This window comes from Rhineura floridana, chromosome 4 (assembly GCF_030035675.1).
Source record: "Rhineura floridana isolate rRhiFlo1 chromosome 4, rRhiFlo1.hap2, whole genome shotgun sequence".
In the NCBI taxonomy this organism is placed as follows: domain Eukaryota; kingdom Metazoa; phylum Chordata; class Lepidosauria; order Squamata; family Rhineuridae; genus Rhineura; species Rhineura floridana.
In genome coordinates, this window is record NC_084483.1 from 132,090,639 (window position 1) to 132,114,832 (window position 24,194).

Sequence of the window (24,194 nt, forward strand, 5' to 3'; positions counted from 1 at the left end):
CATCTTCAAAAATGTTACTTAAAAAAAGCTATCAGAACGTCTTCTAAGATTAAAAACATTTTAAGAAAGAATGTTTAAGAACATATTAAAAAGCAATTCCAACACAGATGCAGACTGGGATAGGTCTCAACTTCAAAGGCTTATTGAAAGAGGAAAGTCTTCAATAGGCACCGAAAAGATAACGGAGATGGCGCCTGTCTAATGTTTAAGGGGAGGGAATTCCACAGGGTAGGTGCCACCACACTAAAGGTCTGTTTCCTATGTTGTGCAGAATGGACCTCCTGACAAGATGGTATCTGCAGGAGGCCCGCACCTGCAGAGCTCAGTGATTGACTGGGTATATAAAGGATAAGACGGTCTTTCAGGTATCCTGGTCCCGAGCTGTATAGGGCTTTGTACACCAAAACCAGAACCTTAAACTTGGCCTGGTAGCAAATGGGCAGCCAGTGCAATTCTTTCACCAGCGGGGTGACATGTTTATTTATTTATTTTTATTTATTTTATTACATTTTTAGACCGCCCTATAGCAATAAGCTCCCAGGGCAGTGTACAGCATAATAAAACAGGTTAAAATACAAAAACACAATAAAACATAATTAAAAATTTTAAATTTTAAATTCAAATTTTAAAATTTTTAAAATTTTTAAAATGCCTGGGCGAAGAGGTAGGTCTTTACCTGGCGCCGAAAAGATAGCAAAGAAGGCACCAGGCGTATCTCATCAGGGAGGGCGTTCCATAGTTCGGGGGCCACCACTGAGAAGACCCTAGCTCTAGTTATCATTCTCTGTGCCTCCCTATGCGTTGGGACACGGAGAAGGGCCTTCGACGTCGAGCGCAGCGACCGGGTAGGTACATAGCGGGAGAGGCATTCCGCCAGGTATTGCGGTCCGATGCCATTAAGGGCTTTATAGGTAAGAACCAACACTTTGAATCTGGCCCGGAAACATATTGGTAGCCAGTGCAGCTGGGCCAGGACAGGTGTTATATGATCAATTTTTTTTGTCCCAGTAAGAACTCTGGCCGCAGCATTCTGCACCAGCTGAAGTTTCCGAACCGTCTTCAGAGGTAACCCTACGTAGAGTGCATTACAGTAGTCCAATCTAGAGGTTACCAGAGCATGGATAACTGTGGCAAGGTTCTCCCTATCCAGATAGGGTCGTAGTTGGGCTACCAGCCAAAGCTGGTAGAACGCATTCCGTGCCACCGAGGCTACTTGAGCCTCCAGTGACAGGAGCGGATCTAATAAGACCCCCAAACTACGGACCTGCTCCTTTAGGGGGAGTGTAACCCCATCTAGGGCAGGTCGGACATCAACCATCTGGGCAGAGAGCCCCCCCACCAACAGCATCTCAGTCTTGTCAGGATTGAGTCTCAGTTTATTAGCTCTCATCCAGTCCATTATCGCGGCCAGGCAGTGGTTTAGTACATTAACAGCCTCACCTGAAGAAGATGAAAAGGAGAAGCAGAGCTGCGTATCATCAGCATATTGCTGGAAACGCACTCCAAATCTCCTAATGACCTCGCCCAGTGGCTTCATATAGATATTAAAGAGCATGGGGGACAGAACTGAACCCTGTGGGGCCCCATATTGGAGTATCCAGGGACTCGAGTAATGCTCCCCAAGCACCAGCTTCTGGAGACGATTCTTGAGGTAGGAGCACAGCCACCGCCAAGCAGTGCCTCCAACTCCTAAGTCCGCAAGACGTCCCAGAAGGATACCATGGTCGATGGTATCAAAAGCCGCTGAGAGATCAAGGAGAACCAACAGAGTTACACTCCCTCTGTCTTTCTCCCGACAGAGGTCATCATACAGGGCGACCAAGGCTGTTTCTGTACCAAACCCCGGCCGAAAGCCCGATTGACATGGATCCAGATAATCAGTTTCATCCAAGAGAGCCTGGAGCTGGTGAGCGACCACACGCTCTAAAACCTTGCCCAGGAACGGAACATTTGCTACCGGTCTATAGTTGTCAAGATTTTCAGGGTCCAAGGAGGTTTTCTTTAGGAGCGGTCTCACCACCGCCTGTTTCAGGCAGGGTGGTACCACTCCCTCTCGTAAAGAGGCATTGATCACCTCCTTGACCCATCCGGCTGTTCCGTTCCTGCTAGCTTTTATTAGCCATGAGGGGCAAGGATCCAGAGCAGAAGTGGTCGCCCGCACCTGTCCAAGCACCTTGTCCACGTCCTCGAGCTGAACCAACTGAAATTCATCCAATAAAACAGGACAGGACTGTGCTCCGGACACCTCATTAGGCTCAACTGCTACAATATTGGAGTCAAGGTCCCAGCGGATGTTTGCGATCTTATCTTGGAAGTGTCTCGCAAACTCATTACAGCGGGCTATTGATGGTATTATTGCGTTCTGAGGACCAGAGTGTAAAAGTCCCCGAACAACCTTATAAAGTTCCGCTGGGCGGTTAGAAGATGACTGAATGGAGGCAGCAAAGTACTGCTTCTTCGCTGCCCTCACCGCCTTCACATAGAGCTTGGTAGAGATCTTCACAGGTGCAAGACCACAGCCGTCGGGAGTTCGTCTCCATTTGTACTCAAGCCGTCTCCTTTCTTGCTTCATCACTCTTAGCTCCGGGGTAAACCACGGAGCCAATTGAGCTCTGCAGAGGAGAGGGCGCACTGGGGCGATCGTGTCAACTGCCCGGGTCATTTCCGTATTCCACAGATTGACCAGGGTTTCAACAGGAGCGTCAGTTTTATCAGCCGGAAAACTCCCCAGAGCCTTCTGAAAACCTTCAGGATTCATTAGTCTCCGGGGGCGGACTATCTTAATAGGTCCTCCACCCTTGCAGAGGGGAGAAAACATTGTGAGCCTACACCTCAATAGGCGATGATCTGTCCATGACAGAGGAATAGATGTAAAATCCCTCACTCCCAGATCACCATCCCCTGCTCCAGTAGCAAAAATTAAGTCTAGAGTGTGCCCCGAAATATGCGTAGGGCCAGTAACAAATTGAGACAGCCCCATGGCTGTCATGGAGGCCATGAAGTCCTGAGCCGCCCCAGACAAAGCGGTCTCGGCATGAATGTTGAGATCCCCCAATACCATAAATTTGGGGGATCGCAACACCAAACCCGAGACCACCTCCGTCAGCTAAGTTAGGGAGGCTGTTGGGCAGCAGGGTGGATGGTACACCAACAGTATTCCCAGTCTGTCTCGCTGGCCCAACGTAATATGGAGACACTCCAGACCATTAGCTACCTGGATAGGGTGCCTAATGAGAGGGATGGAACTTCTATAGACCACAGCGATTCCCCCTCCCCGACCCTCGGATCTACCCAGATGCTGAACCGAGTACCCAGGTGGGCACAGCTGGGAGAGATTAATGCCTCCCAGATCGCTCACCCATGTCTCAGTAATAAACGCCAGATCGGCCGCCTCATCCACAATTAAATCATGGATGAGGGAAGCTTTATTATTTACCGATCTGGCATTAAGAAGCAGCAACTGGAGATCCGAGAGTTGGCTGATAGAACTACCAGCAATCCTGTGGATGTGGGGAGGACCGGAACACGGTACAGCCACCAATTGTCTGTGCCGAGTTCCCCTCAACCGGCATGTCCTCCTCACAACGCCATACCTCCCATTACCCGTCACTACGCTAACAGGGGGCCCCTCTGGTCCCCCCTCCCAATACCCTATCCTCCCGCCCAGGCACATAATAAAATAAAAATAAAATAAAATAAAAATACACACACACTCACAACATACAGTCATACAAACATCCACTCATTCCATTCAGGTCTACACAACAACCACAGTCCCGTGCTCCATGTGCACCAACGCAGCTCTCAAACCGTTCTTCCCGGGAAAAGCGCCACCTGGAGCCTGGTCCTGCGAGGTGCCCACGTGCAGAGCAGGAGCCCAAGAAGGAGAGAGCAGAGATGTTGGCCAAGCAGCAGCAGCAAAGCAGGCAGATGGCTCTCCCTCCCTGGGCGGTGATGGTCCTCTTCCCTTGCAGGCACTGGATCTCCGAAGCCCCCTCAGCCAGCCGGCCTATATATCCCGTCCAGAGAAGGGACAGGTGGAACAGTATCAGGCACAGCTGGCTGAGTACCTGGAGCCTGGTCCTGCAAGGTGCCCACGTGCAGAGCAGGAGCCCAAGAAGGAGAGAGCAGAGATGTTGGCCAAGCAGCAGCAGCAAAGCAGGCAGATGGCTCTCCCTCCCTGGGCGGTGATGGTCCTCTTCCCTTGCAGGCACTGGATCTCCGAAGCCCCCTCAGCCAGCCGGCCTATATATCCCGTCCAGAGAAGGGACAGGTGGAACAGTATCAGGCACAGCTGGCTGAGTACCTGGAGCCTGGTCCTGCAAGGTGCCCACGTGCAGAGCAGGAGCCCAAGAAGGAGAGAGCAGAGATGTTGACCAAGCAGCAGCAGCAAAGCAGGCAGATGGCTCTCCCTCCCTGGGCGGTGATGGTCCTCTTCCCTTGCAGGCACTGGATCATGTTGGCAATACCCTGCCCCAGTGAGCAGTCTCGCAGCTGCATTTTGCACCAGTGGCAACTTATGGACCAACCTCAAAGGCAGCCCCACATAGAGCGCATTACAGTAATCCAGCCTGGAGGCTACCAGGGCATGGAGAACAGTGGTCAGGCTATCCCGATCCAGAAACGGCAGCAGCTGTCTCACCAGCCGAAGCTCGTAAAAGGCACTCCTAGCCACTGAGGTCATCTGGGCCTCTAGCGACAAAGATGGATCCAGGAGCACCCCAAGACTACAAACCTGCTCTTTCAGAGGGAGTATGACCCCATCCAAAGCAGGCAACTGTCCAATTATACTTAAGCACAGTTTGTCTACGTCTGGATAAGTTTAATTCTAAAACAGAAGCAAAAGCTTTCAAATTCCTCCCTGCAGCTACATCAGAGGAGGAGAAAGTAACACTATAGCCCAATGCTTACTGCAACTAATTCTTGTAATGTTCAACCATCGTTTAGCATTGTGACCAAACAAAGCCAGAGCAAAATTTATGGTCAAGGAAGGTTTGAATCCAGAATAAATGCCCAACATTCCCCCCATTGGACTACAAAAATTTGAACCTGCGTCCTTACCGACGTAGATTCTTTTGGTTTAGGGACTCCTAAGAGTTCGTGTGCATAAAGAGATTCTTCCAATACCCTCTCGTAGCTGATACTGATTGGGACAAGGTAAATGTCAAATACCTCCCTTTTAAGGAAAGGATCCATCACAATATTGAGGAGACCTGTAATAAGAAAATTCTATAATTTTTATCCAAATGAATTCATTGACTTCATGTAAGAATTAAAGCAAAATTACTTGTTTTTATCAAAATGGAAATGGACTGCCTTCAAGTTGATCCTGACTTATGGCTACCCTATGAATAGGGTTTTCATGGTAAGCGGTATTCAGAGGGGGTTTACCATTGCCTCCCTCTGAGGCTAGTCGTACCCAGCTGGCGAGGGCCTGCTCAGCTTGCCACAGCTGCACAAGCCACCCCTTCCTTGTCCTCAACTGCCAGCTGGGGGGCAACTGGGCTCCTTGGGACTATGCAGCTTGCCCACGGCTGCACAGGTGGCAGGGCACATAACCCCTGAGCCACTCACTGTGGGGGTGATCTTTAGCTGGCCCTTTACACCCAGGAGACACGAGTGGGGATTTGAACTCACAGACTCTGGACTCCCAGCCACTCCTCCCCACTGTGCTATACCAGCTGTCTACTTGTTTTTATAGGACATGATATATTTCTAGCATGTGCTTTAGTGCTGAATACATCACTCACTTCTGATCTAGCATAAATAATCTAATTCTACAAAAGCTGTCATTTTCTGACCAACATACCAAACTTTGGAGTCAAAGTCTTAGCAGTACGGCTTCTCGTCCCCTCAAGATAAAACTCAATGGGGGCATACCCATTCTTTAGGACATAAAAAAGATTTAAAAAATCAAGTTAGCAAAAATAAGGGAAATATTTTATTTCAAAGTAAATAATGTAAGTGGTGATATTTTTGTAGAGAACATTTTTAAGGAGCAGCTACTTCGGTCATACAGCAAGAACCACAACACATAACACCCACCAAAAATAAAGGAAGCATTTAGATGAATCAAATGCAAAAAGATTAATGACACTGCTCTCATCTATAAGACATTTATGTATATTATATTACACATATCAGTTGATACCCTGAGCAAGTCTTAAAACTCAACATTAAATTACAGAAAAATTTAAAGTTATATACCTTTAACAGAGTTTTTACATATTCAGCAAACACAGCCCAGTAGAGTCTGTTCCCACCAAATGTACGTCGCATAAAAAAGGCACCTGATTTTCGTAGCAGTTCACCAACTATTTTCATTCCCAGGAAATCTAGCAAAGGTACAGAATACAGCATAGCAAAGTCAATCAATGTTTCTCAAGTGCTAGTTCATTTAAGAAAGTAGCATGAAAAACAAGCACAGATTTGGGAAACTTCCTGTGTGGGAAGCGTATCAGAAACAAACTGAGAAAAAAAAATTTAGAGCATGAATGGCAGTGAATTATACTGCACACAGAGTGATAACCAACTAAGTCATATTCAGAACAGACACACTGAAATCAATGGACGTTACCAATGACTGCATCTAAAGAGTTTGCATCTAAAGTTTTATTTCTTACTCTAATTTCTTATACTTTATTTTTATTAAACATTTTCTGCACAAAACATCCAAAATATTTTAACTTAAACATTACATTTCACACCTATATCTTTGCAAAGTCCTTGTTCAAAGGTTATTGAGGCCCTTCTCCAGACATCTCCACTGAGGAAGGCTCAAAGGAGTGGGCCTTTTCAATTGTGGCTCCTCATCTGTGGAATATACTCCCCAGCAAGGTCCACCTGGGGCCTTCTTTGCTATCTTTTCAGCACTAGGTAATAGACTAAATTGATATTGTTTGTTATTAGTGTGCTGACAAAGCTGCATGTGGCTGTTACAGGGTTGTTTATTTCCCCCCCTGTATTACGGTAATATATTTATTGGTGTTTTTAGCAGTGCAAGTTGCTTGGAGAGCTTCAGGTAACACGTGACTAACAAATCTAATAAATAATAAGAAAAATACTAAGAGGTCCACTATGCGGAAGCCTTGGTATTCTACCCCAGCTTTCTATTGGTTGTGCCAATGTATACAAGCCTGTGATGAGTTATATCAATAAATGCATCTTACTTTTTAATCATTATAATAATGCCTAACATTTATTAAGGTTCCTACTTGTGAAAGAGAACCATCTTGAAGATCAGAATGGGTGATCTCACATTGGTGATCTTATTTGTAGGTTTGAAGAACAAAATCCACTACAATTTCCTCAAGACAGGTAATTCTTCCTACTGTGAGATCAAGAAAGTCCTGCATTCATCAGTTCTCTGTGAAATTTGTGGTCAGACCTTCTGCAGCTCTTTGCTGTACAAATCCATGTGTGGTGTTGCAAGCACACTAAGACGACGTACATATACAAGGAAGTGTTTAAGTCTTATTTATAGCAATCTGCCCCAAGCCCATGTTGGCCAATCCACCTTATGCCAATACAAAATTCTGGATATTTTTTTAAAGAGTGATTTGTTAAAAAGGAAACACTTACCTATTCCTGCAGCAATGACAGGCAAAGTCAAGTCATAGGTGTAGAGCACGTAAGACAGCAACAGAAAATCTATGTAGCTGCGATGACTGGGCAACAGAACAACTGGATGTTCTTGTATTGCTTGTTGTAACTAACAAAGAACAAAATGTCATTTATCATTTGAAGTTCAAGATGGCCTTTCAGTTGTCTTTTTCTTTAATTTCAGCATATGACTGCAATATACTTTGCAACAATTTCAGATTTTTCCTCACAGAAGATAACTGTAATGATATACTAAGACATCAACTTTGTACAGAAATGCACTTTTAATTGTATTGAGTGTAGTATCTCAGAAGTGTAGGCTGCAATCCAGTACACACTTACCTGGGAGTAAGTACCATTGAGTCCAATGGAGCTTACTCCTGAGTAGACATGTATTGGATTGCAGCCTCAGTGGCTGAGAAAAGAGTTCTGAATTTAGATCAGAACTCTGTTCTCAGACTTCCAATTACACCTTAGCCTCAATAGGGCTATCATTACCTTGCCACAAAATTCTTCCATAATCGAATAGTCTCAAAGCTGGTCTGCTTCATGGATTCCTCAAAGCACTTGTAAAATTAATTCACATTCACCACAATAAACTGCACTATATATAGAAGCAACATTGTCTCTTTTATTTCAACAGCAGTACTAATTAAGACAGATTATCTTTCTAGCCATTTTGGCTGAAACCAAAATTATGTCAGGCTTTACACATAAAGCCTGACATCATTTTAGGGGACTCCTCCCACTCAGTTTTCCACATAAACACCCTTATGCTCACCTTGTGATTGAAAACCAGCCCACATTTCTTTATATGTCCTTTTCTGCTATACCCAATGAGGCTTTCTAAGCCTTTTCATTCCTTTCAAAAACTGATTTCACCTTTGCTTTTCTTGAAAAACACATTATGTCCATACATTTTTAAAGAGTCTGTAATCAGATAGTTTCCAAGGATATATTTCCATAAGCTTAAAAAACAGAGAGGGAGGAAGTGCTTACTTTATTCATCATTGCAACACTTCCAAGAACTGGTTCCAATTAAAAAGATAACCTTATTTGCACCCATTTCTGAGCAAGGTTCATCTATTATGATTATTTCAATAAGCTTGGAAGTGGTTAGATGGAAAATGGACACTCATGATCATTTAGCTCCTTTTGTTAAAGACCAGCATAAATGTAGGAAAGAACTATTTGCCCAGGTGGAGCTGGAATCTAGCTTATTCTGAGCGCAGCGAGGATATGGAAAAAAGATACAGACAGGAACAGAGATCAATTTCAATAGATAACTTATGGAAGTAAGCAAAAGAGCCTTTTATGTGAAAAAGCTAGCTGTCCCCCTAAAATAACATCAGGCATACAGTGCCTTGCAAAAGTAATCAGACCCCGGAGCAATGCTCTCATATTACTGATTTATAAATGGTACATTGTAATTTCATTCTGTATGATATTTTATTTTGAAACACAAACTCAAAATCAATTATTGTAAGGTGACATTGGGTTTATGTTGGGAAACATTTGTAAGAAACATAAAAAACAGAAACATGTTGCTCGCATAAGTATTCAACCCCTGTGCTGTGGAAGCTTCCTGATTACACAGATGAAAAATTGCCCTATCAAGGACACAATTACCTTACCATTGGCCTCTACCTGTGAATCATTAAAGTTGCTGTCACATTGTCAGGATAAAACCACTATTGAGGGATCATTGGTCAGGCTGTGGATCTGAAGGAAAATGAAGACCAAAGAGCATTCTACAGAAGTGAGAGACAATGTAATACAAATGCATAGATAAAGGGTACAAAATAATATCCAAGTGTTTGGATATCCCAGTGAGCACAGTTGGATCAATAATCAGGAAGTGGAAGCTGCATCACACCACCCAAGCACTGCCAAGAAAAGGCTGTCCCTCAAAACTCAGCGCTCAAACAAGGAGACTTGTTAGAGAAGCCACAGATAGGCCAACAATCACTTGGAAGGAGCTACAGAGTTCAGTGGCTGGGAGTGGAGTAATGGTGCACCAGTCAACCATATCAAGAGCTTTGTACAACACTGGCCTGTATGGGAGGATGGCAAGAAAGAAGCCGTTACTCAAAAAGTACCATCTGAAAGCACATCTGGAGTTTGCCAGAAAGCATGCGAGTGCCCCAGCTGCAATGTGAGAAAAGGTTTTGTGGTTACAGGAGACCAAGATAGAGCTTTCTGGCCAAAACTCAAAGTGTTATGTGTGGCGCAAACCTAACACTGCCCATGTCTCAAGACACACCATCCCTACAGTGAAGTATGGTGGTGGCAGCATCATGCTGTGGGGACGCTTCTCATCAGCAGGGACTGAGCATCTTGTTAAAATTGAAGGAAGAATGGATGGAGCAAAATACAGGGAAATATGGCAAGCTAACCTGCTTCAGTCCACTAAAAATGAAGCTTGGGAAGACATTCACTTTTCAGCAGGACAATGATCCCAAGCACAAGGCCAAAGCAACACTGAAGTGGCTCAGGAACAAAAAGATGAATGTCCTACAGTGGCTCAGTCAAAGTCCTGATCTCAATCCCATTGAGAATCTGTGGCACTCTGAAAATTGCGGTCCACAAGCGATGTCCAACCAACCTGAACGACCTGGAGCGAATCTGCCAAGAAGAATGGGCCAAAATCTCTCCAACACTGTGTGCAAAGCTGGTACATACCTACCCCAAAAGACTTAAATCTGTTATTGCAGCGAAAGATGGCTCTACCAAATATTAATGTGGGGGGGGTTTGAATACTTATGCAGGCAATGTGTTTCAGTTTTTTATGTTTCTTACAAACACTTCTCAACATAAAACCAATGTCCCCTTACAATAATTGATTTAGAGTTTCAGTGTTTCAAAATAAAATATCATACAGAATGAAATTACAATGCACCACTTGTAATTCAGTAATATGAGAGCATCGGTTAGGGGTCTGGTTACTTTTGCAAGGCACTGTAAGATAAATAACGCAGTTTATGTTAGAACATTTCCACACAAAATTAGCACTAGTTTCAGCCACGTACCTCATGATGTATTGGGGAAACACTACTTTGAGGATGTCTGATTTTGGTAAGCCCAACTAAAATTATTTCAGACTTAATATTTAAGAATCAGGACATATTTCTACACAAAGTGACAGAGGTTTCAACTGTTTATGACATAAACCAAATACTGGAACTCAACACCCACAAGTTGCTTAATAAGACTCATGTTTCTGGAATCTACGTACAAAAGCCAGCTTTGCAATAACTGCAATACATGAACCTTACCAAATAGGCAGAACCATCAGAGGATCTTCGATTAAATAAAAGGAGTTGATTTGTGCCCTGTAAGTATGGCAGTATCAATTCTAGGCTCCCATATACACAAACAATAAAATAATGTCTGTAGAAGATGTCCATTGGAAGAAAAACACAGATCGTTCTGACTTGAAAAATATTGTGCTTCCTCAAGTAGTAGCAAAATGCTGAAATCCTAATCAATCAGAAATTTAGCAACTGTTGGAAATATTTGTTGAGTTATGTTTTTGCCAACAACTCCTTTTATGATGGCTGAAACACAGCAAGTCAGACATTAGAAGTTTTACATAACTATTTTAATGATATTGGACTGTATTCAGCTGTTGTATTAATGAAATCGGGTCGAAGATTCTTGCATCAGCAAAGCTTAGCTCACACAAGCTTCCTCCACCTAACTGCTTAGGACACTAGCCCTACTCTCACAGATTTCAATATAATTTCTAAGAAAGTGTGCTTGGGATTGCATAAAAATGATGACACACATACAAAAGCCTGCAGGGATAAACAATTTTTAAAAATAACTTGTAGTGTTATTTTGCTGTTTACTCCAATCCTACATTAATATCAGCATATAAATTTGTACACATTAACGCCAGTTGATAATTGCATATAAAAAACTAATGAATATAGAAGCTTCTTTTCCATTTTTCCCCTTACATCTACAACAAAAAAACTTTTTTCCAGTCATTTGTTTCAATATCCTAACACGAAGATCATGGCTCCTAGCCATGATGCTGATGTACCACCTCCAGTGTTGGAGGCAGTATCGTCTGAATACCAGTTGCTGAGAACCACAAATGGAAAGCTTGCTGTTGTGCTCATGTCCTCTTGTGGGCTTACCACAGGCATCTGGTTGGCTACTATGAGAACAAGATGCTGGACTAGATGAGCCTCTGGTCTGATTCAGCAGGGCTCTTCTTATGTTCTTATCTACAATTGCTTTCAACTGCCCAGTGATAAACATGATAATTATCTGAATATGGCTACAACCCAAAGGTTCTGAAAAGGTCATCTCAGGGACAGCCAGCATTTCAGACCACCACACTATCATGCAATTACCACAATCAGCAAAAAATGTAAATGTACTGCCTTCAAGTGGATTCCGACTTATGGCGACCCTATGAATAGTGTTTTCATGAGGCTGAGAGGCAGTGACTGGCCCAAGGTCACCCAGTGAGCTTCACGGCTATGTGGAGATTCGAACCGTGGTCTCCCAGGTCGTAGTCCAACACCTTAACCACTACAATACAAATGGCAATACAAATGAACTCTGATTGTGTTAGTAGAGTTTGAGTTGTTTCTGTAAACCTTCATGCACATACTTACTTTCTGCATGCCATCTTCATTCACAGAAATGCTCTTGAAAAGGCATTTAAATATTTTGCTTAGTGTGTAAGCAAAAAAACGTACAGTTCCCATATGCATGCTGTGCCCCATCTCATCCAAAATATCTGCTGCTGCTTCTTGTATAATGTCAGGTGATTCACCCGTCTCTTTGGAAAGCTATGCAAACGATGAACAGAAGTAATGAATAAAGTCAGGTCTCAGACATTTTGAAGATTTTTTTGGCACACAGTGGCCTATAATCATTCTGTATGTGGCAAGTAAGAATTGTCTTGAGGCAAACAAGAGGGCAGTTTTGCACAAGTTGGAGGTGGGGGAAAGAGAGAGAACTTTTTTAGTCCACAAATCAGTAACACAGGATTGTATGGGCAGTAAATGTTTTTGTGAGGCAATAAGTTTTATAAACCGTAGTTACTATATTAGGTAGGGTTGCCTCCCAATTTCACTGAAACTACATATGGGTAAGTGCAGAGCTTGGAAAAGTTATTTTTTTTGAACTACAACTCCCATCAGCCCCAGCCATCATGGCCACTGGATTGGGCTGATGGGAGTTGTAGTTCAAAAAAGTAACTTTTCCAAGCTCTGGGTAAGTGCCAGTGCTTGGAATGAACTAGCTGAACAAACTTTACTGAACTAGTTCAAAAAATCTCTGAACTGCACCTGAAGTAGTTCTCATAATTCTCAGGTGAACTAAAGCTGAATTAAGTTCATTTGATAGTAAACACTGAACAATTTCTAGATTATCTTCATATTCATTCCCTCCCCTCCCCCGAGCAGGAAGCCCAGACTGTTGCTTTCATTTTTTAAAAAGTCAACTGAACATCTATAAAGAAAGTTAGAAAGAAAAACATGGAAACAACATTGTAAGGCTTATTGGGAAGATACAGAGGAATTGCTGTTGCCAAGGATGTTTAGTCACTTAATCACTGTTGCTAAGCAATCAGAAGGAAAGAATGTGAGACATTACCTGTATCCCCTCACTCTCTTCCAACAAGAGCAGTTTGCAGTGAGAAGTACAGGAACAAAGCAAATGATGCCTTGTGCCTTTAACAGCTGTGTGTCTGGCACAAATTAAACAGGGACAAAAAGGAGGGGCAAGCTCTGGTTTTGTAGTGTTCTACGCGTTTCAGAAATACTTTCCTTCCTCAGGAGCTAAAAACATCCAAACAAACTCAAATTAATGTCGTGGAGACAACACCATGGTCTTAAACATAGCAGAGTACTTTTAGAGACCACATTCTGTATAAATCACTTAAAAAACATTTTTTTAAAATTTCATTATGATATATCCCTGATCATAAATATCAGACTGGCATCTTATAAAACCATACTATATGGCTCAAATTGAACAAAATGTAACTAGAGAGTTATTCTGGATCATTTCTCTGAAAAGTCTGGGACCTCTAGGGTTAAATGAGGATCTGGATTTTTCTGAGCTTAAATAAAATAAGAAACAAGGGTTCTATATGAAACTTGATTTACTCTCTGTAACAACTGTATATGCTAGTTAGTCACTGTAAGTACCAGCTGGATCAGTAAAATTCACAAATGCAGTGATAGTGCAGCTGAGCTGATTTATATACTAGTATGGATACTAGCAGCCTTTAAGTTTGGTTTGTATTCAGTGTGGGGCTTGGATAAAGAATTCGCATTGCTTTGACAGAGCTAAGGAGATGTAGCTCCACAGGTCAGTACAGGGCAATGTCTTTGTGTTTTTCTCAGGAGACTAAAGAGTTTTATGTTTAAGCTGCTTTGTAATGGCTATTACAAGATTTTGTTCAATTTGAGCCATATAGTATGGTTTTATAAGATGCCAGTCTGATATTTATGATCAGGGATATATCATAATGAAATTTTAAAAAAATGTTTTTTAAGTGATTTATACAGAATGTGGTCTCTAAAAGTACTCTGCTATGTTTAAGACCATGGTGTTGTCTCCACGACATTAATTTGAGTTTGTTTAGATGTTTTTAGCTCCTGAGGAAGGAAAGTATTTCCGAAATGCGTAGAGCACTACAATAAATTTTACTCGGCACCAGAGCTTGCCTCTCCTTTTTGTCTTTGTTTGGTGCCTGTTCCCTTTTGTTCCTACAAATTAAACAGGGTAAGCTTTTTGTAATATGAAAATACGATTACAGGTAAAGCTTCACCTGTTGACATTTTATCTGTCAGATATCTTATTATTGGTGTGGCACCTGATTTACTTTTGGATGTTATACTTCAGCACAGCAGCCTATAACATTCTCAGTGCTGGGGGGGAAATGGACAAGAATGGACTTTTTATGAACTTAAAATTTTTCTTGGATGAACTGAACTAGTTCATTTGATAAAAGGACAAACTTGAACTAGTTCCTTTTTGGACAAGATGAACATGAACTAGAACTGCAGCCTATTTTGTAGGATATTATTTTGTCAAGCCCAAGATGACCACAGCAAAGTGTTTCAAGAAGTAATTCTGGACAATTTAAACACAGTGCATATGCACTCCCCTGCAACATAGTTTTAGGAGCTAGTTGTTCACAACGATAATAAATCAACAATAACAAAGCCATTTTCCACCACTAGCCCTAAACTCAAGCCTGCCTGCTGGCCCTTTCTTGGCAGTCATCTTCAAATTACCCTTTCAGCCTCCTGATAATCGATTATAAATCCTGTTTTCTCCCCCCAACAGCATGCAGAACCAAGGCTGCCTCTCACACCATATTAAAAGAATAAATTACTTTTAACTACAAAATGTTGTCCTGAACAGCAAGGCCAACATGACCAAAGCTCTTTTTGTTAACTGGTTTTCTAAGAGCAACATACCTATTTATTTATAAAAGAATCCCAGTGCTACCATCTCTTGTAAAATATCAAGGCTGTGTAGAACAGTTATACAAATACACTAAATAAAATATCACAAATACAATACAAAATAATCATTAAAATGACTGGCTAACCTTAAGAAAATTTAAACTGAATGGTCCCGTCGGCATAAAAAGGTCTTCAAAAGATGCCTGAAAGTTGACAGCAAGGATGCCTGCCAAATCTCTGCTGGAAGAGTACTCTATAGCATGGGACCATCAACACTAAATGCTTGACTTCTATTTGAGTCCAGTTGGGCCTCTTTAACATGGGGGACAACTAACAGCGCTCCCCCAGATTATTTCAGTGATCCAACTGGGATAGAAGGGCTCAGGCAGTCCTCCCACATAACAAGAACCTGGTTAGCAAATGGGACATGGTAAAGAGAAGAATATCTTTTTCCTTAACTAGGCTCAAAATAATTTTACTAAAGAGAAGGAATTGTGTGAATTTATGTATCATTGGGACTGACAAGTTTACACCACAACAAGTGATCCAGACATGGCAATTATATTCAACTGATGAAGTTATAAATCGCTGAAACAGTCAATTTCAAAGCTCAGATGAATTACAATAATCATGCAAAAGCAGATCCAATACATCTCTCTCAGCTGGAAAGACCCCCTCCAAGTGAGCAGGGCATTGGAAACATCATGGATTATTATTTAATATAAGGAATTTCTTTTACAAGGGAAACAAATTTTGACCCTGGGGGAAAAAAAGGAATAGCCTCATTGGTAGAAAGTACCAATTACATTTGGCAATTTTACATTTGGCTGCAAACAAGGCTGGTACTCAAAATATTGTGACAACAAATACATTAATTTCCAAAGAAAGATCAAAGTATGACCCACCTGCCTGATGACATAGTGAACTTGTTCAGATTGCAGAACAATAGTTTTAATGGCATTTGGCTTACAGGGAGAAAGTTCTTTATAAACAACAGGAGTGAAGCATTTCATTGCATATCTGAGGTCACTGGACTGCCTCCTCTCCTCCAAGATATCTTCAAAGTCATCTTTTTTCTTTGATGTGAGGTTTTTCTGCTGGGAAGATAATGAATGAAGAATTAGACAGTAACTTAAGCCACTTGCTGTGCTATCCCATGCACATCTACTCTGAAGTTGAGTCCTAATTAAGTCCAATAGGACTTACTCCCTAGTAACTGAATATGGGACTGCAGCCTTGATAGCTTTCTTAGGCTTGTCAGAGAAGATTTCTCTCTGCTGTCATGTAACACTTCTGTAATATTTGCTTTCATTTTATAACAGTTCAGCCTACACAAATGAGCCACGAAGCATAAAAACTGGGTTTTACAAGAAAAAAATAACCTTGCTGATTCCACCACGTCTTACTTCCTTCACTCATAAAGCTAGGCATTCAAATATAGCTAGTGTTAACACATTAAGGCTGCAATTCCAGGTCTGCGAGTAAGCCCCATTGAACTGAATAGGCATGTATAGGATTGCACTGTAGGAAACCAAGAGACAGCTGGCAAACAGGAAAAAGGATGATTTCCAAGACAGTCTGCCATGTCTATCTTTTGGCAATTGTTACCAAGCCCAGATGAGAGCAAGAGGCTGTTCTTCTAGTTTTACTTGAGCTTCTGGAAGGAGCCAATTTGTCACCTGGTGGTCCTGCATCTTGACTTATCATAGGGGTAGCCAACCTTTTTGGACCAGAGACCACATGCCAAATTTTGAGAAAGTCTTGAGGGCGCCAGTCACAAAATGGCTGCTATGGAGGTGAGGCATAACACAAAATGGCTGCCAGGGGGCATGGCATAACACAAAATTAGAGAGTTAATTAATTTATTTATAAATATATTTGTATACCGCTATTTCATTTTAAAACATTGGTTTACAACAAGTTTAAAAAATGTACAGTAAACAGCATTAAAATACAGTAAAAACAAAGGTCAACTATTACAAAATAGGCAAACTATTGCAAAAAGACTCCAGTTATTATTGCTTCTCCCTGCAACATCCTCCACCCTCAACAGCCTCATATTTACCATGAGAAGTCACCTATGTCCGCCTTGGTCCTAATTGTGTCACCTTGGTCCCAATTGTGGAGATAAAGCTGTCAAAGACACAAGAACCCTGTTTTCCTCAACACCAATCCTAAACCAAAACCTAGGCTGCCATCCTGTACCCACTTACCTGGGAATAAATTCCATTAAACACAGAGAGACTTACTTCTGAAGTAGACGTGTATATCACTGTACTATGAGTGAATTCTTAACAAGTGCCCAGACATCAGTTCGTGCACAGCAGAAAACAGACCTAAGCCTCTTTGCAAAGTTTTCACATTTTGCATTTGCCATATAGGGAGGAGATTCTTTCACATTCACCTATACTTGTTGTGTAGTAGTATTTGCAGAAAATAACTTCAAGGGAGTACCTGATCTCAGATGAAACCACCACAGGAAAGATGCATCCTGGTTGCTAGGAAAAAAGAAAGGCGAAACTACAAAGATTTCAAGGACTACTAGAAAATAAGACAGAAGCAGGAAAATGCACTAAAGGGGGGATGACTGCAGCTTTTTAGGACCCCAGGGATTCCTATTGCCTGGTGTCCTAAAAAGCTCTGACATTACTCATTGGCTAAAAACACGGACACGTGGGAAAAATTGCTTAGACCTGCACATTTCTAACTATATAATATTTTCTTAAGCCGTCATGCTGTCACTCGATGTCACGTGGGTGCGGAGGGCAGCAGCAGGGAGGCAAGTCAGGTGAGGGCATGAGAGAAGCAAAGACAGCTGGTGGAGGGCAGGCAACTGAGCAAGTGGTGCAGCAGAGTGTAGAGTGAGCGAGGCGAGTGGGCAGCTGTGGAGCAGGCAAGCGAGTGGGTGTGAAGCCAGCAGGCAAGTGGTGTTGGTGGCAGCCTGGACAGAATGCAGGTACACACCCTAGGTGGGGAGGCGTCCTAGGCACATTGCATGGAGCTGCACACCAGCACCATTTCTCAAGGGGGAAACAGTGGTGCAAGACGGGAGGGGGGCGACACAGTGCAGGAACAGGTGAGGAGCATTAGCAGGCCCATGGCACCAGCGTACACCAGCAACTGCAGGGACTGGGTGGAATTGTGAGGGGCACTGGCAAGGGGAGTATGGTGTCTGGAGGGGTGTTTGCAAGTGCCTGGGGGTTGCATTTGCAAGTGTGTGTTTTGGAGTCCCTGTGTGGATTTATGTGCTTTGAGGCGCCTGGGGGTGTTTTTGGGGTTACCTGGGTGTATGCATGTTTTGGGGTGCTTGGGGTGGGTAAGCAAAGCAAGCAGAGGATAGAACCCCCCTAGTTGCTTCATAATTTTCTTTTTAAGAGGGCTACAGACTTACTTTTTTAAAAAAAAAAAATGAAAGCTCAGAGTCTGGGGTGCCTGCCTAGAGGGCACCATGTTGCCTGTGAGTGCCAAGTTGGCAACCCTGGCTTATCATAAAAGGAAAGGTTGCTTGACTGTAAGGAACTAACTAAAGTGCAACAAGAAAGTATACCAGAAAAGAGACATCACCATATGCAGAATGCAATCTACCAAGGCCTTTTAAAAACCATTATTTCAAAAGAAGTAATCAAAAAAGTGAGAGAAACAGGACCCAGTGGTTATCACACATGCCTTAATTACATACTATAATGTTGTCTGTGCAGAGCTGCTTTTGAAAAGTATTCAGAACCTTTACATGGCTGAAAATACTGCTAGATTTTTAACCAGGATGGTTTTTGGAGCATGCAACTCCTACGCTGTATCAAATAAATTGGTCAAGGACTTCAAATTCTTTTTACATATGTTTTTTATTGTTAAACTGCTTCAGGATATTTTATGGGGAGTGATTCATAAATTAATTAATTAAATATTTGAAGTGCTGGTTATTACCTTTAAAACTCTAAATGGCTCAGGACCTTCTGTGATGTAGCATCATTTCTGCAGAACTCTCTGTCCCTGAGAGATGGATAGACTTCCTCCTCAGTAACATATAGACAACAAGCAAAAACATTTTTGTTCCACACCAGAGATCACATTGCAAACATACGTTGGATAATGGAACGGATCAAGGAATTTCAGAAGAAAATCACCCTGTGCTTTATAGATTACAGCAAAGCCTTTGACTGTGTACATCAGTGTGATGTTCCTGCTTATAGTGTAAATATGGTAAGTGCTGTTTATATAGAAGACATATGGTAAGTGGAGTGAAAGAAGAGGGGGGAGTAGATGAGCAGTAGAATGCTGGATGATTGGCTGAGCTTTTGAATGGCTGGGAGTATAAATGGCAGAAGGACAGCTGAATCTGGGTGGATGTTGGGAGTGTGGAGAAAGAGGTGTTTGAGGGTGGATGTTGGGAGTGTGGAGAAAGAGGTGTTTGAGGGTGGATGTTGGGAGTGTGGAGAAAGAGGTGTTTGAGGGTGGAGGTGAGGAGTGTGGAGAAAGAGGGAGTTAGAGTTCTGATTAATAATAAGTCAAGTACAAAACAGGAATAGATGAAACCATACGCTTGTGAAACATTCTAAAACTAATCTTGTTATTTCTGATATTTAATAAATACTTATTTGGTTTACCAAAGGCCTGATCCTTGGCTGGGGGATATACATACCAGAAGGGAGGGCAAGGTAATTACCAAGGCTGAACAGAAACAGTATCTAATGGTGGCAGCGGTGAAGGGAGGAATAATAACAATTCAAGTATCCAGAGCAACCCAGAGTTGTATGCGTTATCTATAAAGATACAAGGGGGTTGGGAACAGCATAAGCATGCAGTCACAAAAGCAACCAGCTAGAGAGAGACTCAGGCAAAGTCTTTGGGAGTATTGGTTATAGGACATGACTGGTGGTGCTGCCTAGCAGGGGGATCTAGTGAGATCTGTGCTAGAGCGGAGTGAGAAACCATATAAAGGACGGTCCGGACTGGTGGTATCCCTGGTGGTGCCTAGTGAAAGGCAGTAGCCACAAGCAGGTGGGAACCTGACAGGGAGAACCAGGGGAGGGCGTCACAATCAGCCTTTCCCAACCAGTGTGCCTCCAGATGTTGTTGGACCACAACTCCCATCAGCCTCAGCCAGCATTGCTAATGGTCAGGAAAGATGGGAGTTGTGGTCCAACAACATCTGGAGGCACACTGGTTGGGAAAGGCTGGTGTAGATCATGAAAAACTATGGAATGCTTTAAAAGAAATGGAGGTGCCACAGCATCTGATTGTCCTGATGCGCAACCTATACTCTGCACAAGAGGCTACTGTAAGGACAGAATATGGAGAAACTGGCTGGTTCCCCATCGGAAAGGGTGTAAGATGGGGGTGTATTTTATCACCCTATTTATTTAATCTATACACAGAACATGTCATACGGAAAGCCGGATTGGACCAATATGAAGGAGCTGTGAAAATTGGAGAGAGAAATATCAATAATTTAAGATATGCAGACAATACCATACTCTTAGCAGAAACCAGTAATGATTTGAAACAAATGCTGATGAAAGTTAAAGAGGAAAGCACCAAAGCAGAACTACAGCTGAACGTCAAAAAGACTAAAGTAATGACAACAGAAGATTTATGTAACTTTAAAGTTGACAATGAGGACATTGAACTTGTCAAGGTTTATCAATACCTTGGCACAGTCATCAACCAAAATTGAGACAATAGTCAAGAAATCAGAAGAAGGCTAGGACTAGGGAGGGCAGCTGTGAGAGAACTAGAAAAGGTCCTCAAATGCAAAGATGTATCACTGAACACCAAAGTCAGGATCATTCAGACCATGGTATTTCCGATCTCTATGTATGGATGTGAAAGTTGGACAGTGAAAAAAGCAGATAAGAGAAAAATCAACTCATTTGAAATGTGGTATTGGAGGAGAGCTTTGCGGATACCATGGACTGCGAAAAAGACAAATAATTGGGTGTTAGAACAAATTAACCAGAACTATCACTAGAAACGAAAATGATGAAACTGAGGTTATCATACTTTGGACACATCATGAGAAGACATGATTCACTAGAAAAGATAATGCTGGGAAAAACAGCAGGGAGTAGAAAAGGAGGAAGGCCAAACAAGAAATAGATTGATTCCATAAAGGAAGCCACTGACCTGAACTTACAAGATCTGAACAGGGTGGTTCATGACAGATGCTCTTGGAGGTCACTGATTCATAGAGTCACCATAAGTCGCAGTCGACTTGGAGGCACATAACATTTATTTGCTTCAGTGTTGGTTTGTTTATGTGCTTTTTGAAAATTATGGTATGGCTGTTAAGAATATAAGAAGGGCCTGCGGGATCAGGCCAGTGGAACACATGTGTAGCCAGTCTACAGAAATGTAGCTGAAGTCACCCATTACTTCAACATTTCCTCTTTTGGATGCTTCCATGATTTCATTGTTCATCTTGAGATCTCCCTGAACATTTTGATAAGGGGGACAATAGCATGTTGCCAGTACTAAATTACTGTTGGGGCCCAGTATCACAATGACTCTGTGGAGGAGTGTACCCCTTTTAAGATTTCTAGCTTGCTGGACTCAGTGCCCTCTTTGATGTACAGAGTGACATCACTTCCTGTACATCATACCCTGTCTTTCCTATAGAGTTTATATCCAGAGATAACCATGTCCCACTGGTTCTCTCCATTTCACCAAGTTTCTGTTATTCTCACTATATCAATGCTGTCCTCTAACACCAAGTCCTCCATTCACCCTTTGACTTGAAGGCTTCTAGTATTAGCATACAGACACTTACAGTCTCTCCAAGCATTGCTGGTACTTGTGTATTGGTCTCTCTGAATAGCTATCCTGTGCCCTCACATTCCCTGATTATTAGCCATGCTGGCTGGGACTGGTGGGAATTGTAGTCTGACAACTGAAGAGCAAAGTTCCCACCACTGCTTTCTCTCTACTGATTTGCTTATTTGAAAAAAAACAGGCTCCAACATAATACACACATTAATGCTATGTGAAAGAGAAAGATGCAAAAAAATCAGCCTGGAAGACTGGATCAGTTAAAGCATCACCACATTGCCATTAACGTAAAAACAGGACCAAGGTGAGGTAGCACACATATGTTACTTTAACAACTTCCCTGGCTTGCTATAGTTCAAGCCTTTGGCATTAAGCTTCCTATTTTAGGACAACAACCACAAATACCTCCACTTGAGCTTCTTCTTTTTGTGAGAGGGTTTTCTTTGACAGAGCAATGAGAACAGGGAATTATTAAAATAGACTTAGAAAACGGAATCTGTAATCGAAAAACACACTCTGATACAGAATTAGTTGTGAGGAGTGCAAGTTTTCTAGGTTACTACAGACTCATTTATGACCAAATCAATCTTGTGAAAACCCAGCCTTTCCTAGTCTTAATTATTCCTGAGGTGTGATTGGTAGTATTAGGTTACACCTTAGGATACCTACCAATCATAAACATTGGTCTGTACACACACACACAGGTACCTCCTCCGCTTCAAAGAAAGGTGGGGTGTCAGGGATTTTTAACATCTTGATAAGCCAACTATTTACATGGTTGTAGCAAGAGCACATACAAGCTCAAATGAAATAAGAGTCGGAAACGACTCGCACTACAAGTGCTGGGACACCTTTACCTTTTTTTTTGAAACATGTACTATTGCAAAACAGCAATGTCTGTAGCACCGATTTTTGTTCTGCAGAAGTACAAGGACTACAAGAGGCAAATGAACACGCCTCCCTTCTATAACAGTATTGTCTACCTTCCTCAAAATATAAGAAGGGCTCTTTATAAAATCCTTCCAACCCTTATAATAAAAGATGAAGCCTTGATTACCGTTTTATCATCATCATCATCATCAACCCCTCACCAATAGATCCCAGGATGGGTCACAATAATATAAAACACATCACTAAAAACAGTTTAAAACAAATTACAATTACAACTTGAGAGGATCTTAAAAATATACATCTGAAGTGTCACAACTCAGGGTGAAGAGGTGCATCTTCAGTATACCATAAAAGCTGTACAGAAAAGATGTCACACACTTTTGTGGGGAGGAAAGTCCACAACTTAGGGACTGCCACAGAGAATGCCCTAACTCAGCCCCCCCCCCGGAACTTCTGAGGACAGTGGAACTACCAAGAGGAGGGCCCCTTCTGTGCTAAACTCAACACCCAAGAGAGTCTGTGGGGAAGGAGACGGTCTTTCAGATACATGGGATTTAACTCGCTTAGGGCTTTAAAAACAAGCATGAACACCTTGAATTGGGCCCAGAAATGAACTGGCAACCAATGCAACTATTTTAAAACAAGGGTTCTAAATGATACTCCAGCCAACAATCTGGCTGCTGTATTTTGGACAAGCTGAAGTGCAATCCCTACAGTCTGAAATTGAAGCACTGCTCAAATCAGTTATGTTCCCACCACTCAGGTTTATACCTGGTGCAAGAGCTTACCAAAGTGATCTCCTTTGGACAAAGGAAAAGAGGCTCACAGATTTCACACTAGATGCAGTGTGATGGTAGCAAGCATGCCAAAGTGACAATTCATTGGTGCTTCCTCCCAAGTAGGTGCACCTATTTATGTTATTTACCCTAGGAGTAAAACTCAAAATACACCTTTACTTACACCTAGTACTGTATAGGTGGATCATTATTATTTATTTCAGTTATCTGTTGCTCTTTACAATAAAAAAAGTCTCAATACAACTTGATAAAATAAAATACAGTACATAAAAACAATTAAAACCATAAAAAATCAAAACAACAAGAATACAAAATCCATAAAATACTCATTCAGTAATATGTTCATAAGGACCAGGTCCTACTCACTCCACTAAAAGATGAGGACCAATGTAGGAGGCAATGTTAACCGAAGACCTGGGTGAATAGAAAGGCCTTAGCCTGGTGCCTGAAGATTGCCAAGGATGGCACCTGTCTTCCTGGGGACAGCATTTTACAGATGTGGGAGGGGTGGTTACCACCAAAAAAGCCTGTTCTCCTGTGGCCTACCCTTGCACCTCTATCAATTTGGGGCACACAGAGGTAAAAACTGCAAGGTCCAGATTGGTTCACACATATGGAGAGAGACAGTTCTTGAGGTACTGCAGTCTTGAGTAGTACACAGCTTTAAAGGTCAAAACCAACACTTTAAATTGACCCC

General features: G+C 42.2%; 1 protein-coding gene across 6 annotated transcripts in view; it reads right to left on the bottom strand.

Annotated features, from left to right (window-relative positions):
• The window catches only part of GNPAT (glyceronephosphate O-acyltransferase), a 48,265-nt gene that overhangs the window by 23,013 nt on the left and 1,058 nt on the right, over positions 1–24,194 (bottom strand). For 3 of the 6 annotated variants that reach the window (XM_061624448.1, XM_061624446.1, XM_061624451.1), the window contains exons 2-7: positions 15,950–16,141; positions 12,234–12,410; positions 7,582–7,711; positions 6,208–6,335; positions 5,810–5,885; positions 5,062–5,213 (exon numbers count right to left, since the gene is read on the bottom strand). In XM_061624448.1, the coding sequence (XP_061480432.1) occupies positions 5,062–5,213; positions 5,810–5,885; positions 6,208–6,335; positions 7,582–7,711; positions 12,234–12,410; positions 15,950–16,141 (855 nt within the window). Of the gene's footprint in view, positions 1–5,061; positions 5,214–5,809; positions 5,886–6,207; positions 6,336–7,581; positions 7,712–12,233; positions 12,411–13,218; positions 13,328–15,949; positions 16,142–17,498; positions 17,543–24,194 lie in introns of those variants that run through there. The other 3 variants (XM_061624449.1, XM_061624447.1, XM_061624452.1) reach the window with 3 other exon arrangements.